This window comes from Tachypleus tridentatus, chromosome 2, assembly GCF_004210375.1.
Source record: "Tachypleus tridentatus isolate NWPU-2018 chromosome 2, ASM421037v1, whole genome shotgun sequence".
In the NCBI taxonomy this organism is placed as follows: Eukaryota; Metazoa; Arthropoda; class Merostomata; order Xiphosura; family Limulidae; genus Tachypleus; species Tachypleus tridentatus.
The window spans coordinates 58,816,803-58,834,019 of record NC_134826.1 but is presented as its reverse complement, the minus strand read 5'-3'; the positions used below and the strand labels follow the sequence as shown (position 1 = coordinate 58,834,019).

At 33.4% G+C, this 17,217-nt stretch overlaps 1 protein-coding gene across 2 annotated transcripts in view; it reads left to right on the top strand.

Annotated features, from left to right (window-relative positions):
- Positions 1 to 4,426: 4,426 nt before the first annotated feature.
- The window catches only part of LOC143243921 (tyrosine-protein kinase RYK-like), an 85,239-nt gene continuing 72,448 nt past the window's right edge, over positions 4,427 to 17,217 (top strand). For both annotated transcript variants that reach the window (XM_076487717.1, XM_076487718.1), the window contains exon 1: positions 4,427 to 5,048. In XM_076487717.1, the coding sequence (XP_076343832.1) occupies positions 4,913 to 5,048 (136 nt within the window). In that variant the 5' untranslated portion in view covers positions 4,427 to 4,912. The remainder of the gene's footprint in view (positions 5,049 to 17,217) is intronic.

Below are 17,217 nucleotides of genomic sequence, written 5' to 3'. Positions count from 1 at the left end.
AACTACACGAAACATTCAAGGTGTTTATGGTGCGGAGTCTCTCAATGAAAGAAAATGTCGGAGGTGGTTTCAAAACTTCAGATCAGGTGACTACAGCTTAAGTGATTCGCCATGTTCAGGTCATCCTGTTGAGTTTAATGATGACTTGCTGCTGGCTGCACTTGATAAAGATTGTGCTCCAACAGTTGAAGAACTGTTACAGAAGTTTAATTAAACCCATTCAACAGTTCACCGTCATCTGCTTGAAAAGGTGTCAAAACTTGGAAATGGGTCTCTCATGATTTTACAGAAGCTAACCTCAGAGCAAGAGTGAACCTTTGTACTTCTCTGCATTCTTGTTCACGCAATTCACTTTTTTTTTGGACAGGTTAATGAATGGAGATGAAAAATGAATATATTATAAAAATGTTAAGCGCTGCAGACTCTTGCTCAGTGCAAGCAAACTAGCAAAAGCAACCCCAAAATGGACCTCAACTCTCAGGAAGTCTTGTTAAGCGTTTGGTGGGATATTGTTGGTGTGATCCACTTTTAGTTGCTGCCACTCAATGTAACGATTAAATCAGACTTCTATTATCAACAGTTAGAGCGCTTGAATGTTGCACTGTAAAAAAAGAGGCTTGCTTTGATCAATCGTAAAGGTGTTGTGTTAAACCAGGATAATGCAAGGCCCCATACAACAAGGATCACACCTGCAAAGACTGAAGAGCTAGACTGTAAAAAGCTTCCACATTCTCCTTATTCTCCAGACCTTGCCTCATCTGATTATCATCTGTTCCGAAGTTTGCAGAACTATTTTGATGGAAAAGAACTTGGAACACATGAAGATGTCAAAACTACCCTTTCTACACTCTTTTCCTTCAAACCACAAGACATTTATAGAAGTGGCATTCAGAAGCTTGTGAATCGTTGTCAGGGAGTAATTAATAATAATGAAACATACATTATTGATGAAATAATATTAAAAGCGTTTGAATCCCTTATCTTTTTCTGAGCCTATAATCGGACATGACCTGATATATCATATAATTATATTCTATTCTTTTTCTCCAAAACATAGAAAGCATGCGTTTGTTTTGTATCAGACTTGCCGTTGTACATTTACACTAATGGCTCAAAGTATGTGGGCACCTCTTCTCATTAGTGGATTCGGCTATTTCAGCCACACCCATTGCTGACAGCTGCATAAAATCAAGCGTACAGCCATGCAATCTGCATAGACAAACATTGGCAGTGGAATGAGTCGTACTGAAGAGCTCATTGACTTTCAACGTGGCACTGTCATAGGATGCTACCTTTCAAACAAGTTAGTTCGTCAACTTTTTGCCCTTCTAGAACAACCCTGGTCAATTGTAAGAGCTGTTATAGTGAAGTGGAAACGTCTAGGAGCAACAACAGCTCAGTCACGAAGCGGAAGACCACACACTCACAGAACAGGATCGCCAAGTGTTGAAGAGCCTAGCACGTAAAAATCATCTTTTCACAGTTGCAACACTCACTACTAAGTTCCGACCTGCCTCTGGAAGCAATGTCACCACAAGAACTGTTCGTTGAGAGCTTCATGAAAGGGGTTTTCATGGCTGAGACGCCGCACACAAGCCTAAGCTCACCGTGCGGAATACTAAGCGTCGTCTGGAGTAGTGTAAAGGACACTGCCATTAGACTCTGGAGCAGTGGAAACACATTCTCTGGATTGATGAATTACACGTTACTCTCTGGCAGTCTGACGGACGAATCTGTGTTTGGCTGATGCCAGGAAAATGCTACCTGCCTGAATGCATATTGCCAACTGTAAAGTTTTGTGGAGGAGGAATAATGGTCTGGGGCTGTTGGTTTGTGCTGGGCTCTTTAGTTCCAGTGAAGGGAAATCTTAATGCTACAGCATACAATGAAATTCTAGAAAATTGTGTGCTTCCAAATTTGTAGTAACAGTTTGAGGAAGACCCTTTTTTGTTTCAGTGTGACAAAGCCCCTGTGCACAAAGCGAGGTCCATAAAGACATGTTTTGCCGAGGCTGATGTGGAAGAACTTGACTGGCCTGCACATAGCCCTAATTTTAACCCCATTGAACACTTTTGGGATGAATTGGAACGCCGACTGCGAGCCAGGCCTCCTCGCCCATCATCACTAATGCTCTTCTGGCTGAATAGGATGCTACCTATTCTCCCTCTCACACTGGCCCCATACAACGATTCGGCTACGCTCGAATGTAATCAGGGTTCACGTTTCTACCGCTGATTTCTCCAAGCCCGTTCCCTTGGCTGTGGTTTCGCTAGATAGTAGATAGGGACAGCCATGTTCCAAACTCTAGTGAAAGGTCTTTCGAGAAGAGGAGAGGCTGTTATAGCAGCAAAGAGGGAACAACTTCATATTAATGCCCATGGCTTTGAAATGAGATGTTAAACAAGCACATATGTGTGTGATGATCAGGTGTTCACATACTTTTGGCCATGTAGTGTACTTTGGTGCCTATACTTCTTTCTTTGTAGTTTTCTTTTTTGCATGTGACATATATTGTTGACCGTGTATTGCACAAGTCCCGTCTGTTCTTCAAATTTGTAGAAAGTTTTTGAAAGTGGGACTCAACAATATTTGTTTACGGACACGCGCTAAAATATTGTTGAAGCGTCGAAAAATTGCGTGATTCCTATAAAACGAGAATATTATTAGACAGCTACAATCAGTGTGCTATGGGCCCAGGGAGATATAATTGTGATTATCGTCCATGAATCAGAAAACTATAAAACTTAATCACGAACGTTGTAGATTTCGAACATTATTATCCATTGAACCTCAGTGAATTACTTCGGACGTTATTATTTCTATAAGGACATTAAATATCTTCATCGATAAGAAGTGAACTTCTAAACGGCGTGAGACTAGCCATGAATGGCGTTGTTAGCTTAAACGAGGTGCAACAATATTAACTCCGAATTAATTTGCTCGGCGTGGACTTGGATCGTTGATAAAATATTCAGTTCTAGACTGGATATAGTATAGTTTGTAAGTATGTAAAACGCTTATATATATTAACCATCATTTGTAATAACTAATAGTAATGTCTGTTATTACAAATTGTATTGTTTTCATGTTTATATATTAAAATATATTTGTGTTAAAATAGAATATTATGTGTATTGATCTTGTTGACAAAGAACATATATTTGATACGTATTAACATTTAATTAATTACTACGCTCAAATTCAAATTTCCCGCTATTTCAGATAGTAATATGTAACGCACATAACGCTATAAATTGAAGACTCGTCTGAAATAAAAGCACAATACGTAACAGTTTATGTATTTGTATTTTATCATATATATTAATAAGTATTAATTCACTAGTATTTTTTTAATTTAATTGTGGAGAAAGTGACTATTACCGGACTAATATTTGTTGTTTGACTCCGTCTTCTTTTCTGCTGTTATTATTTTAATTTCTTTTTTGTTTATATATTTGGAAAGCTAGAGAAGCTAACCCTAAGACAATTTTCTGTCATCTCAAAGATCCATATATATATTATCCTACACTAGAAACGAATCAAAGATGTTCTTTAGAAAATTATAGTCAGAATCTCCTGTTATATATCTGTTCGTTCTCACAAAGTTCAGTGTGATAAAAAATAAACTTTATTACTGAAGAAAGTAGACAGTAAGTTCAATACCGACCACTTGGTTCATCAATCCTGTCTTTAGTTGCTTTCCACGCTTTCTATGTTTTGTTTTTCTTTTGGTAAAATTGAAAAGTTAGGATATTCTCAGGCAGTATCTTGTAGAACATTTCATTGCAAGAGGAAAAAAAAGTGAAGTTGCATTAGCAATATATTAACCAGTTTTAGTTGTAACGTAATGGTAATTTATTGCGTTACGTGAAGTAAAACATATGGCCAGAACATATACGTTACATTTTGCTTGAAATTCTGGCTTAGTTTTAATTTGGAAAGAATTTAATATGGTATGAACTATTAGCCTGTGATTTTGAGTTTTAATGCGCTGAGGAGCTGTGTATTTTGCTAAATAATATTTTAGTTGTTGTTTTTCTATATCATTTGCTGCATTTCACTCATTATTTTTGTTGATAAAAATTATGGTAAAGGTAGTTACTAATATCTTAAGATACCAGTAGTTGTTAGACGATGAGAATGGACAGCGCTATCGTTCGTGTTCTTTAAACTTAGATATCCTATTAATTCGATCCGTCCACGGATTTACAACGTTAAAACCAGGGGTTCGATTCCCCTCGGTGGACACAGCAGATAGCCCGTGGTGACTTTATTATAAGAAAAAAAAACAACATAATTCAATCTAGAGCTCTCAGATAAATAGTAACCAATCAACGTCACGCGTACCAAATCCAGTTAGAACGTAACTCCCGGAGGGCACAAACCTGACGTTCGCAAACGTAGAACGTCAGTTGTGTTTTGTGAAGGTTGTGAGGCGGTATTGTGCGTAACATGAGAGCGCGTGTTAGTTCCCAGCTCTGTGTTAAGGAGTTAAAATTTCTCTCGCGCTCTCTGTTTTATTTTGCATGATCGTGAAAAAAAATCCAACAACATTCCTCTTTACGCCTAATTTAGTTGTTTATTACCCCCTAAATACTGAACATCTTTTTTATATATATAGGAAATGTTTCAAGGAATTATCTGGATAAAAACTAAAGGTTGTTTCATATCTGTTTTTATAAACGTATATTAAAAGCACTGTCACCACCTAATGCATGATTGAAGGACAAGACAAACTGTCTATTAGCAACCCTAATGAACATAAAGTTCACGTGGTTTATGGTAGACATTACACAACCGTAATATTGGAGTTGAGACAGAATCTCAGTCGAGCTCTCAAGTTCAGACGTCTCTTATCTTTTCTGTCAGCGGTAGCAGGAAGATTCAGTCTCCGTATTGCTCGTATGCTGTAATGGCAGCCGGGGTTGCTGTCCGCGTTGAAAAGTGGTTGGGAGTATTGCTTGTACTTCTCTGGGTTGTTTGCGTTGAACTCACAACTAAAGAATTCAGCCTGTTTCTGAAGTCCGATGAAGTCCACAAACTATTTGGTGAGTCAGGATCTCTCAATGTATTATGAAGAACAAAAAGAACGTATTAATTAATATTCCTTTTTAGAATCGCATTCAGACCTACTAACTAGGAAAGTTCTTTCCGTGAACTTTGGTAGTTTATTTTAATGTGCACGTGCTATTTCTTAGTTTCATACAACTCTCTGGGTTTTGTTTTAAATAGTAAATAAATTTGGTTTGTGCAATGAATTATCATAAAAAACGTGTTTGTTATTCCTGAACAGGACAATCCTGTTACAGCCACATCATTAACATATGAATCTGAATATATGTAAATCCATACCCAACCAAACAATATATGTTTAAATAAAGTAAATAGTATCAGTAGATTTAAACAATAATTCGGTTTATATATTATACTGTTAAATGATAAGATTTTTACACTGAGTAACGTATATATATATTTTAATAAAGGAAACAGGATAAATGGATTTTTTGTGTTTTGATTTACATATTATGTTGTCTAGTTTTTAAAACAATCGTTTTGTAGTTGCGATGAATACAATTTTGTAATCAAGTATAAAAAATATTTCCAACAAGAGGATTTGGTATTCACACGCGCATTAGAGAAATTTTGACTTAATTTTGTTTCCGAAGAGGCATTATTTTTATCATCAGGGCTATCAATATCGAGTCTTAGAGAACTCCTACCGTGTACTTACCAAATCTGAGATTCCAGATTATTCAAAGTCTGTCGAAGGTATCTCATTACAATATTAAAGCAGCACCTGGCTAATGTTTCTTGTTATTAATTCCTGACCTTCTCAGTACATTGTAGAAAAACAGTTATTTTTCATTACCTTCTTTACCAGCAATTGTCACGACTGTAGGTGATTAGACTACTTTTGAAAGATTAAAATCCAAGAATGAGTTTGAAAACATTATAAGTTAGTATATTAAACACACCAATATTTGGTTTCTACTGTGTTTTTTTTATCTTTTTATTATTACCTGACTTCTCGTCACATGATTTCATTAATATTTTACTGGTTTCGTGACTTCATAGGTTACCCCTTAGAACTTAATTTTCAAGAAAACTTACAAACCCTTTGAGATACAGTTTTCAACTATAAATAAGTAATATAAATCAATGTATAATGTGACGGTCAATCCCACTATTCGTTGGTAAAAGAGTAGCCCAAGAGTTGGCGGTGGGTGGTGATGACTAGCTGCCTTCCCTCTAGTCTTACACTGCTAAATTAGGGACGGCTAGCACAGATAGCCCTCGAGTAGCTTTGTGCGAAATTCCAAAACAAAACAAAACAAATATAAATCAAGTAAATATACACATATGAATACAATCCTGATGTAAATATAATACATTAAAATTTATCTTTTTCTCTGTTAACCATAAAGCTAGATAATGGGCTATTTGCGCTATGCTCATAAAAAGTTTCGAAACCCGGGTTTTAGAATTATAAGCCTTCAGAATCACTAGGGAGCTTTCCCCATTATATTTTCTCCTGTTACTGTACAAAAACACGTATTTCCATGATATGTGTAATAAAAATACTCCTCATTCGCTCTGTTGTCATTTCTGATATTCCTAGCAGCAATTTGTAGCACAATTAAAAGTAAGCTTACACAATTATTTCTTTTGCTTCTAACTTATACTGTCGTCATTAAAACAAAAGGAGAACATATGAAAATACATTATTTCAATATTTTATATTTGTATACAATAGATTTATTAAAATAATTTACAGCATATGATAGGCTTTTCTTGTAGATCAAACGAGGAATTCGTGTAAATTCACCCCTGCTCTCATATTCTTTGTATCTATAACATGGCCCGGCATGATCAGGTGGTTAAGGCACTCATCTTGTAATCTGAGGGTCGCGGGTTTAAATCCCTGTCACATCAAATATGCTCGCCCTTTCAGCCGTAGAAGTATTATTACGTGACGGTCATTCCCATTATTCATTGGTAAAAAGAGTAGCCCAAGAGTTAGCGGTGGGTGTGATGCTTAGTTAGGGACTGCTAGCGCAGACAGCCCTCATGTAGCTTTGCGCGAAATTCAGAATAGTAGAAAGTAAATTACATATCTTAATTACTATTAGTTTCGTATAATAGACATTCAGATTAGCGTGTCCACAGTTCATGGGATCAATATTGCCTTTAAAACAACACCTGACTCGAGAGGTTATAAGTAAATAAATAGTAATGGATAAACATCATGAGATAATTCTAACCATGCAAACCCATTGGAACTTTTGTTGAAATCAGCGAATGAGGTAGCAAGTAACGATGCACGTGTACTCTTCACAGTTCTGTGAAAATGATGAATTTGTTTCGCTGTGTTCGGAGCAACATTGTTAATATGGCGAATTCAATTATGATATATTTATGGAAAAGGAATACGGCAAAATAAATGAATATGTAGGGTTTACTATACTTACGAAGGGCAGATTGTTTGCTTGATAACGTATTACGTTGTGTTGGAGTTAATCATATACCATATTGCGTTCCAGTAACAACGGACTCTCTTATAGATGGTGAATAAGAACGTTGTCCTATTGCTAAAAGTTTCTGACCTATTTTTTACAATATTATAATAAAAGCAAGCTAAATGTATAGATAAAACTATTACATAGTTTAACTAATACCATAACAGTCTAATCAGGAATATGACGTCATAAGACAAGTCCCAAGGAAAAGAAAGCGTTTCAAAAGCATTGAATTGACAGTTGGATACTCTGGCTATTATTAATATTTTAACAGTAACTCCAGTAATATTTCACAAAGCTAACAATGCAAAATTGCTTTCACGAGTGTAATACACATCTACAAATTTTAAACATTACAACCAATACTATTGGTGAAATCAACCTTAAAGACAGAAATAAATATAAAATGATATATCACTTAAACAGGATGTAATTTATGAAATATCTTCTAAATCTAATAGAAAAATTGTGGAACCTACTTTGACGCTGAATAGGTCACGCAATGATTTGCCACGCGAGGTCTTGGCGATGCACTGACTGGGAATGTAAAAGAATGCCTTATAACAACTACTGACTAATCAGATGCAGAGATTATGGTATTGCTCGAATGGGATGGGTGTATTTGTTATCTCATTTTGAACAAACATGAGGCTCTCGTGCAAGATAATTCAGATTCAGTCAAACCCTCATTTTTCACGTTCTTAATTCGAGGATTTTTTTTTCTGGGCTGCTACAATGAAAGCTGCTCTTTGACTGTATTCATTTACTAAATAGTGCTCGTGAAATATACGCTAATTCCATGTCTTTTGTCCAATTGGTTGAATAATTTTTAGCCGAGAAAATCTCTATTATTTTTGAAGTAGCATACATTTGGATATGTTGAGAGTAGCTTTTAGGAAACGCTATTCAGAGGTAGAAAAGACTAAATACAATTTACACTTGGCCAATTGTAATTGATGAACCAACGTCTACGCAGAATTTTTAGATTAATTGTACACTTAGCCGACGTACGAGATCTAGAGCATTTGTTTATGTATAATTAAAGGGAGCTATTTGTAAAGCTTAGAAGTACAAATGTCTCAGTATCTGTTGTGAAGAGGGCAACTAGACAATTATAATAGTAAAAGACGTTTGTTGAATTTCTTTGATTTTTTAGTTAGTTCTGTAGTATGAAAGTTAAAGGAATTGTGCCATCATGCTCATTGTTTGAAGATGTGTCAGACAAGTAATATTTTACTTGTTTCCAAGGTAGATAATTAATTTATATTTACACAAAACAAAACAAAACGTCATGACAAACTGGCATTAAAGAAACGCCAAACTTACGTTTTTTGCTGATGTACTTGTATATAAGAGTTTTCTACTGGTTATATAATTGATAGTTTAGGCTAACGAAGGTTTCCTCAAAGACAACTGGTTTAATATATATATATATATATATGATGTTCTTGCTAAATTAACAAACTTATTTAGTAGGTATCAATGCTATTAACTTTGGAATTTTACAAGAATATTTGTAACTAAACTTGCAATAACATTTCCACGCTGTTTTACGTCATGGTATTATATACCTCCCACCCTAAAAAAACTGTAATAAATCCTTTTTATAAATAAAATTGCTAAAGAATTTTGTAGATTTCAAAAAATATATATTTAAGACTAACATATATATATATATATTTATATATATAATATAATAAATTGGATATAATGTTATACTATTTATGTGATTTTATGATCTCTCAATTAATTAGGTATTTCATATACAACAATTTTTTGTTAACAAAACATTGTACAGATTTATGATTTTATAAGCAGTTTATTACTACGTTTCATTTTGTGTATATACTTAACAATATTCGTCGTGTTTCACTTGGGATTTCAAACGCTTTGATTTTGTAAATTTTTTATCTTAAAATCACAGTTTAAAGTTTTGTAAGTGTTCATATTTTCTGTATTTTTACTTTGTTACGAGAACAACGAGAATTTACTTCTTCCCGTTACAGATACAATATTTTATTATTTGATCTCAAAAATCATATTTCCAAATTAATCTAAAGACATGTGTGTTATAAACTCGTCAGTTTTTTATTGTAAAACATTCTTTTGCATATGATTATTATATGGTGTTAAAAATGTAAAACTAATTTACATTTATACTTCACAGTATGTTAGCTTAGTGAATTGTAGTAATAATGATAATATTCTGTATTGTACAGTTGTTGCAAAATTAAAACATAATGTCTTTTAGAACAAGTTAATGTTAAACTATATTCTTTCCCATTATATTTTGTCTGATATTTAGTAAGATGCTCAGTGTTCAAAACTTTAAAATAAGGAAGTAAACCTTGGAGAAACTGAGAAATATTATACTGCAGTAAAATAATCGCCCTGGAAGACTTGATTTTAGTATTCATAAGAAAATAAAATTTACATCAAAATCTTATGTAATTTCAAATAAAAAATGAGAAGTCGACGTTTTACTTTTACATGGGAGTGGTCCGTTTTAGTATTACAGTTGTGGATGGGTGGGTGTGTTTGGTGTTTTATGGCGCAAAGCAACTAGGCTATCTGCGCCTACAGTTGTGTTGTTTGAAATTTGAATGAAAATGTAAATTATTGAATTTTTATTTAGCGACTTGTTACGTAAGCGTTAAGAAAAGCGTCTTCCTGTTTATTGACGTTCATGTTACGAATCATTTTTGGTCTTACTCGGTATGTGTTTTTGGTTTTCAAAGTGACATGAACTGATACAATAGAGAAAAGACACTCGTTTAACATCGTCCATCGCTAACTCTTGAATTTCTGTTATTCGACAAAAGAGCGATATTTGACTTTCATTTTATAATGCATCCACCGCTCCTAAATGCAGAGGGCGTTTTGTACCAACGAGACGAGGCCCATGAATCTTGTCATTCATAGTCTGTGCACGCTAACCACCAGTTAACATGTAGCCCCTACTACATATATGAGCACGCCAACAACCAGGCAACAACACGTGTCGCTGTTCATATGTATATGAGCTACATACAACACGTTAACCTCTAGGCAACACTTAGCCTGTGCTATAGTAATTGAAATGTGTGGGTTACCGTTTTAATTATTTTTACAATTTATATTTCTAATTTAAATAATTATTGTAACGAAGTATTTTACAAAAACAAATCAATCGTAATCTTACAAATTTAGAATTAAAATGTATGATTATTTCTGTATTAACTTTGTTTAAACTTAAGAATTTAGAATTTAAAGGATAAGCGACATTTACCTAATCATTTCTAAAGATAAAAAAAGAGAATCGTTGGCCTTTATCCTATGTCTAAACCTAGGAACGTGGACATAGAAACAGTGGTTATTCATTAAAATATCATTATTTAAACAGCAGTTTAGCTTTGTTTAAATCCTTACAATTAGTGTAAAAAGCATGGCTGACTATACACCCTTTACTATTTGCGGATGTGCATACGGTTGCAATACGACGAATTTCTTTAAAAAGAACCAACTCACAGCAAGCATGAATGAGTTTATTAATGTGTGTGATGAACACGCAGAAACATTTAACACTACTACCACATCTATACGACTAATGTATTGTTATAATAACGAAAAATGTGTTTCTTATCGTACAATCTTTGTCAAGAGGATTTCTAGTTGTGACAAAACTGAATATTTTCCTGGTTTTCTGATATTGATTATCTTCCGAGAAATAAATTTTATACAGTTTTGACGCCTAATCGTCGTGGTTCGTTTACAGTTATAACCAGAATATTTACCTGATAGTTTTCAAGAACTCTTGGGGTTTGTGTCTTCTGAGAAACAAATTAAACTGGGACTTACATAATTCTCATGATTAGCCGTCCTGGCTTCTTTACAGTTATGATGAACATATTTACCGGCTAACTTTATAGAACTCCGAAGCTTTGTTTCTTAGAAGAAATAAATTCATATGGGGTTTACATAGTTCTCGTGCTTAGCCGTCTTAGTTTGTTTACAGTTATGATGAACATATTTACAGGATAGCTTTCCAAAACACCAGGACTCTGTGTCATCAGTATTTCCTTATCACTTTGTTTATCTGACACGCGAGAAGGATTATCTTTCAAAAAAATGTTTATGTGCCGTTGGTTCAGATCAAATCCATATACACATCTCCCCAACTTCTGTGGTTCAACAAACTATGAAAAGTTTTATATTTTTCTTTTTAAAGTATAAGTTTCTCACAATCTTAAAATTCATGAGGACATAAGACTGTTAAACAGTTTCTCCATAAAGACATACATCGGCCCGGCATGGCCAGGTGGTTAAGGCGTTCGACTCGTAATCTGAGGATCACCAGTTCGAATCCCAGTCACACCAAACATGCTCGTCATTTCAGCCGTGAGGACGTTACAAAGTGACGATCAATCCCACTATTCGTTGGTAAAAGAGTAGCCCAAGAGTTAGCGGTGCGTGGTGATGACGAGGTACCTTCCCTTCAGTTTTACACTGCTAAATTAGGGACGGCTAGTGGGCATAGCCCTCATATAGCTTTGTGGAAAACTCAAAAAACGAACAAACAAACCAGATATTATGATTTACTGTATAAATAAATAAAGAAAAATGTCAAACAACCAGAACATATACATTATTCATAGGATCCCCATCTTAACGCTTATATTAACTAATTAACCGAACAGCTGCGTTTAAGATGTTAAAATGTAAGAAGTTCAAACTAAATCGATTTCATGTTTAACTTGTAACTCTGAGGGAAGTTTCGTAAATCATATGGTTAAAACCTTCATATGTAGTAAAATATTTACATAAATTAGAAGTTAGATTAGTATATATCTATACAACTTTGATATTTCGAGAAATATTTTTTATATACCCAGTCCTTCAATATATTTTTCCTAAGGAGTTTTTATTTTAAGAAAATTGGGCGGAACCACTTGGCCAATATCACGTACTGTGGATCGATTGGTCCAAGGTTCTAGTCACTATGTGCCACTGAAAATACTCGATCTTTTCAGCTGTAGGAGGGTTGCAAAAGATCAATCAATCCCGACATTTTGTGATAATAGCTGTGTAAGAGGCAGATAACTGGTTGCTCTTCCTGTAGCCCACAAAGACCTGGTATAGTCTGGTGGTTAGGGAACTCGACTTGCAACCTTTTGATCACGGGTTCGAATACCATCATCAAACATGCTCGTCCTTTCACTGCGGGGGTGTTATAATGTGGGTGTTGTTGACTAACTACCTTCCTATTAGTCCATACATTTTAAATTAGGTACGGCTAACATATATAGCTCTTGTATATCTTTGCGCGAAATTCAACAAACAAAATGCTTAGTAGTTTTAAATTGATAAAAAACAGTTATGGTAAAACTTAAGTGTCTTTGACCTAACCGTTTAGACTTGTGTCATATTTCTTTTTTGTTGAAAATACCAAATGTATTTTAAAATGAGACTTCTATATAAACATATGTAAATTTTATATAGATATTCATGTTTAAAATAAAATTTCTGTATGCGCATATTTTTAAATAGATTTTCATGTAGGGAAATGCCGTTTTAAGAGTTTTCTAGGTTTTTGATTCGTGTCGGTGTTTTCAATATATCTGACCAGTTTGAAATCTCTAAAGTATCTGTGAGGTTATTTCATTTGTTACCCTCGAAAGATCTATCTGTCTAAATAACTGTCTATGTAGCAAAGTTCAAGCAAATAAAACAATAATAATAAATAATCGGTGTTAAAGGTAAATAACTAAAAAATGATATTGTTTATTCATCCTTTCTCTTATTCTAATAAATACCTTAAATAAAATTAATAATAATTACAGTTCATATCCTTAATCTGGGTCGTAATATTTCATGAAACTGGTGATATAAATATACCCTAGAACCACAACCACATGTCTTATCTCAACCGGCCTGATTACTTTTGGTATTGAGCAAAAAACATCTTCGGCATTTAATATGGCAGATGTAGTAATGTTAGCTTATTAATAGTTATACAGTCTCCACAATTAAAGAAAGCTGGTTCGTGATGAACAAAAACCCGCCTTACGTAAGCGTTCAGGTCATGTGCTTTCGTATTTTTGTATTTGAATTTTCAACCTATGTGTTTTTTAATATCATGAACTATGTATTTATTCCTTTTTTTTTGCTTTTATTGGTAAGTTTTTAGAAATCACGTATTTTTCATGAATGGCCGACGGTAATGCAGAGAAATACAGAGTTATACGTTTATATCAGAATAAAAATCATTATTTTGTTGAAAACTTATTTTTTAGAAACCTCTAGCAATAATTCAAACCAATCTCATTTTATTTAATGTTATCTAATGAGCTAAAAACTGTTTTATAGACCATGTATATATATATTATAGTGTTTTGTTTACTTAGAATTAAGCACAACTCTACACAATAGGCTATTTGAGCCATACCCATCACGGGTATCGAAACCCAGTTTTTAGCGGTATTAGTCTGCAGGCATACTGGGGGGCATATTAAGTGAATGACGCAGCAAAGTCGATTTCATGATTTATTTTTCTTGAATAAGAATCATCTTAAAAAGTAATTTTTTTCAATACATTTTAATTCAAATTCTATTAAGATATGGTGTCCCCAAAGCATCATTTTCTATTATTCACCAAGTTAATAACACAGGAAAGGGGAGAAGAACTCTGTAACTGAATATAAGCCAATAGTAACTCGGATAAAAGTATAATGTCACAAACTTAGTGTTCAATGAAGAAGGAAAATTAATTAAATTTTTATAAATATGAAAATTAAAACAAACGAAATATGAGGTTCACTTGCCGTAGAATAAGTTGTCGTAAATGGTAAATGTCATAACAAACCCAACAATGTTTGTCATGAATTTATTAACACCGAAAACAATATAACTTTATCCTCAAAAGAACTGAAATGGTTATATACTGTTCACTACGGCTGAGATTAACATATTGCAACAAACTGAGTCACATTACGGTCGCTGTACAAAACGGACAAAACTCGTTCGTGAAAGCACTGGTTTTCTGCACGAGTAAATACGGATTCCCAACAGTAAGTATTTGGATTACTAAAGGTATTGAACTTATTTTAGTCACATGCTTTGTTTGTTTTTGCGTAACTTACATGTTATTAAGGACCTTCAAAAAGTTTTTGTCCACAACCAGAAGGTTCATAAATCATTGAGTAAATTGCCTTGAAACACTGACGGAATTACAGTGTATAGAAAATAGAGAATCTTATAAATCTTCAACGCTTTAGGTCTTCCTCGAGAGATTTATGTTTCACGGTTATAGTCTGATTTTTCTCAGGTCCTAAGAATGATTTTAAGAAAACTGATCTGAGCGCATCATCTATTAAGACCATTATAAACTGCAGTATGAAGAAAGAAACGGATTCATCTATATGTTTTTAAAGACAGCCATAAGCAAACATTTGTTAAACTTTTAAAACTGTTAAAAGAAGAAAAGAAACATCATTAATTTTTTGTTTCACCATTCATATTAGTGATATAACTTTGTGAATCCGAAAATTTAAAATATTCTATTATTACGTTTCATATAAAAACAAACTATCAAAGACAACGCAATCTAAGTAATATGCGAATTATATGACACTTCGTAATTAGGTTTATAACACTACGTAACAAAAGTTTTACTTTTTTTCTTGTTCCTGGGCAGAAAGTGTTGTTTCCCAATTGCTTATGCCTAAAGTAAATGCAAAAGACCTATTTTTCTCTTCAAACTTTATTTTTGTGACCTGGGAGCATATAACGAAAATATGATGGGAGAATATATTTGGGAACTGATACGTGAAAGTGATTTACATTACAGTCGCAAATCTCGAGAAACCACTTACTTCTAAACATTTTTTTTATTTTTGTTTAACTTTAGTTTGATTACACGTAAATTTTGATTCATATGTTGTTTTATCCAACTTTATGTAAATGAAAATGTGCAAGTTTGCCCGTTTTTACATAGAAAATAGGTTCACTTCTAAATTTCGTTATCCAAGTCACAAAAGCAAAGTTTGAAGGGAATAATGGCCATTTTCTGTACTTTTAAAACATAAGCAATTAAGAAATAACACATACTATCCAGGAACAAAATTTGTGTTACATAGTGTTATCATCCGTACGAAAAACAAAATCGTTAATAGTCAAAATAAGAAGTTTAATTCAACTTATGATAAACGGTTTAGACCACTGTAGTCAAAAGAACAGGTAGATTATTTATAGCCATAGGCAGTTATTACATGTTATTATTTTACATTATATCAATAAAATATGCTTGTAACAGAAACAAAATCTGTAGCAGAGTGGTGAATATAACATATTTATTGTTGATACAGTTGAAGAGACTATTTTAAGATAATATGTCAAAGTGACAGTAAGTTTGTTTACTCGGTCAGTAGTCCCATGCAAGGTACTGATTCTGATAACCTTTCGGACTCTGACCTGTTAATTTAAACCTTGAAGATTTTGACCTGGTAATATAAACCTTGGGGATTATGAACTGGTAATTTAAAGCTTGAGGACACTGATCTGATAATTTTGTTCGTTTAAGATGCCGCTCATATTGAAAATAAAAATATAAACCTGACATTAAAATTGGCTCTCGCTGGAAATTTTTATATTTATCTTTCATTTTTTTTCCATTTATAAACTAAACGAAATACTTACAACCTTGAAATTTATCTATTTACTATTGAAATAAATATGTCTTGAAACTTATTTGTCTAGACGAAATATTGTATTATCAATACGTTTTAAATATATTGAAACACGCCACATTCATTTTACACAAGCGTATGGCTAATATTATATTTTAGTAATATTACACATATTTCCATAGTGAAATTTACTGCCTTTACGCTCTCTCTCACTGTGTATTTCATGATGATAAATTACATGATGCAAAAGAGGCAAAGAAATATGCAACGGATTTCAACTCAGTTCGCATAAAGCTCAAATTTTGGTAATCTTAGATCAAACTAACTGTTATTTTTGATTAGCATTATATTAGATCAAAGTAATAAGTAAATTAATATAAACATTAAGTTTCTTTAAAGTCTAAAATCGAGAAATTGTTCATTATCTTAGTGCTTCTTCAGATGTGCAACGTTTACATATCATTGCAGATTTTTAAAAATGGCACAGCATGTAAGAAATCATAAAGAACTTCTTAATTCAGTCAAGTCTTCGGCGGACTGTCTTCAAAGTGTCTTTTACATTCAAAAACTGTTTCAGTTGTGGAACATATCGAAACGTTGATATTAAATCAAGGAAATCTGGAGTGAAAAATTCCCATAGTGTTATATATCTATGTATGTTTGATAATTCGATAACGTAATAACATTTGATACTAAAAAAAAACTGCAAATTTAAAACGTAACGACATTTTTATTTTAAATAAAAATTCATGATGATGCTGTGACTTGCACTACATAGCCAGAAGTATGTGGACACCTCTTCTAATTAGGTGATTCAACCACACACATTACTAACATAACAGATGCATAAAATCAAGCATACAGCCATACAATCTCCATAGATAAACATTAGCAGTAGAATGGGTCGTACTGAAGAGCTCAATGATTTTCAACGTGGTACTGTCATAGGATATACCTTTACAACAAGACTGTTTGTCAAATTTCTGCCTTACTAGAGCTACCCTTGTCAACTATAAGCGCTGCAGTTGCGAAGTGGA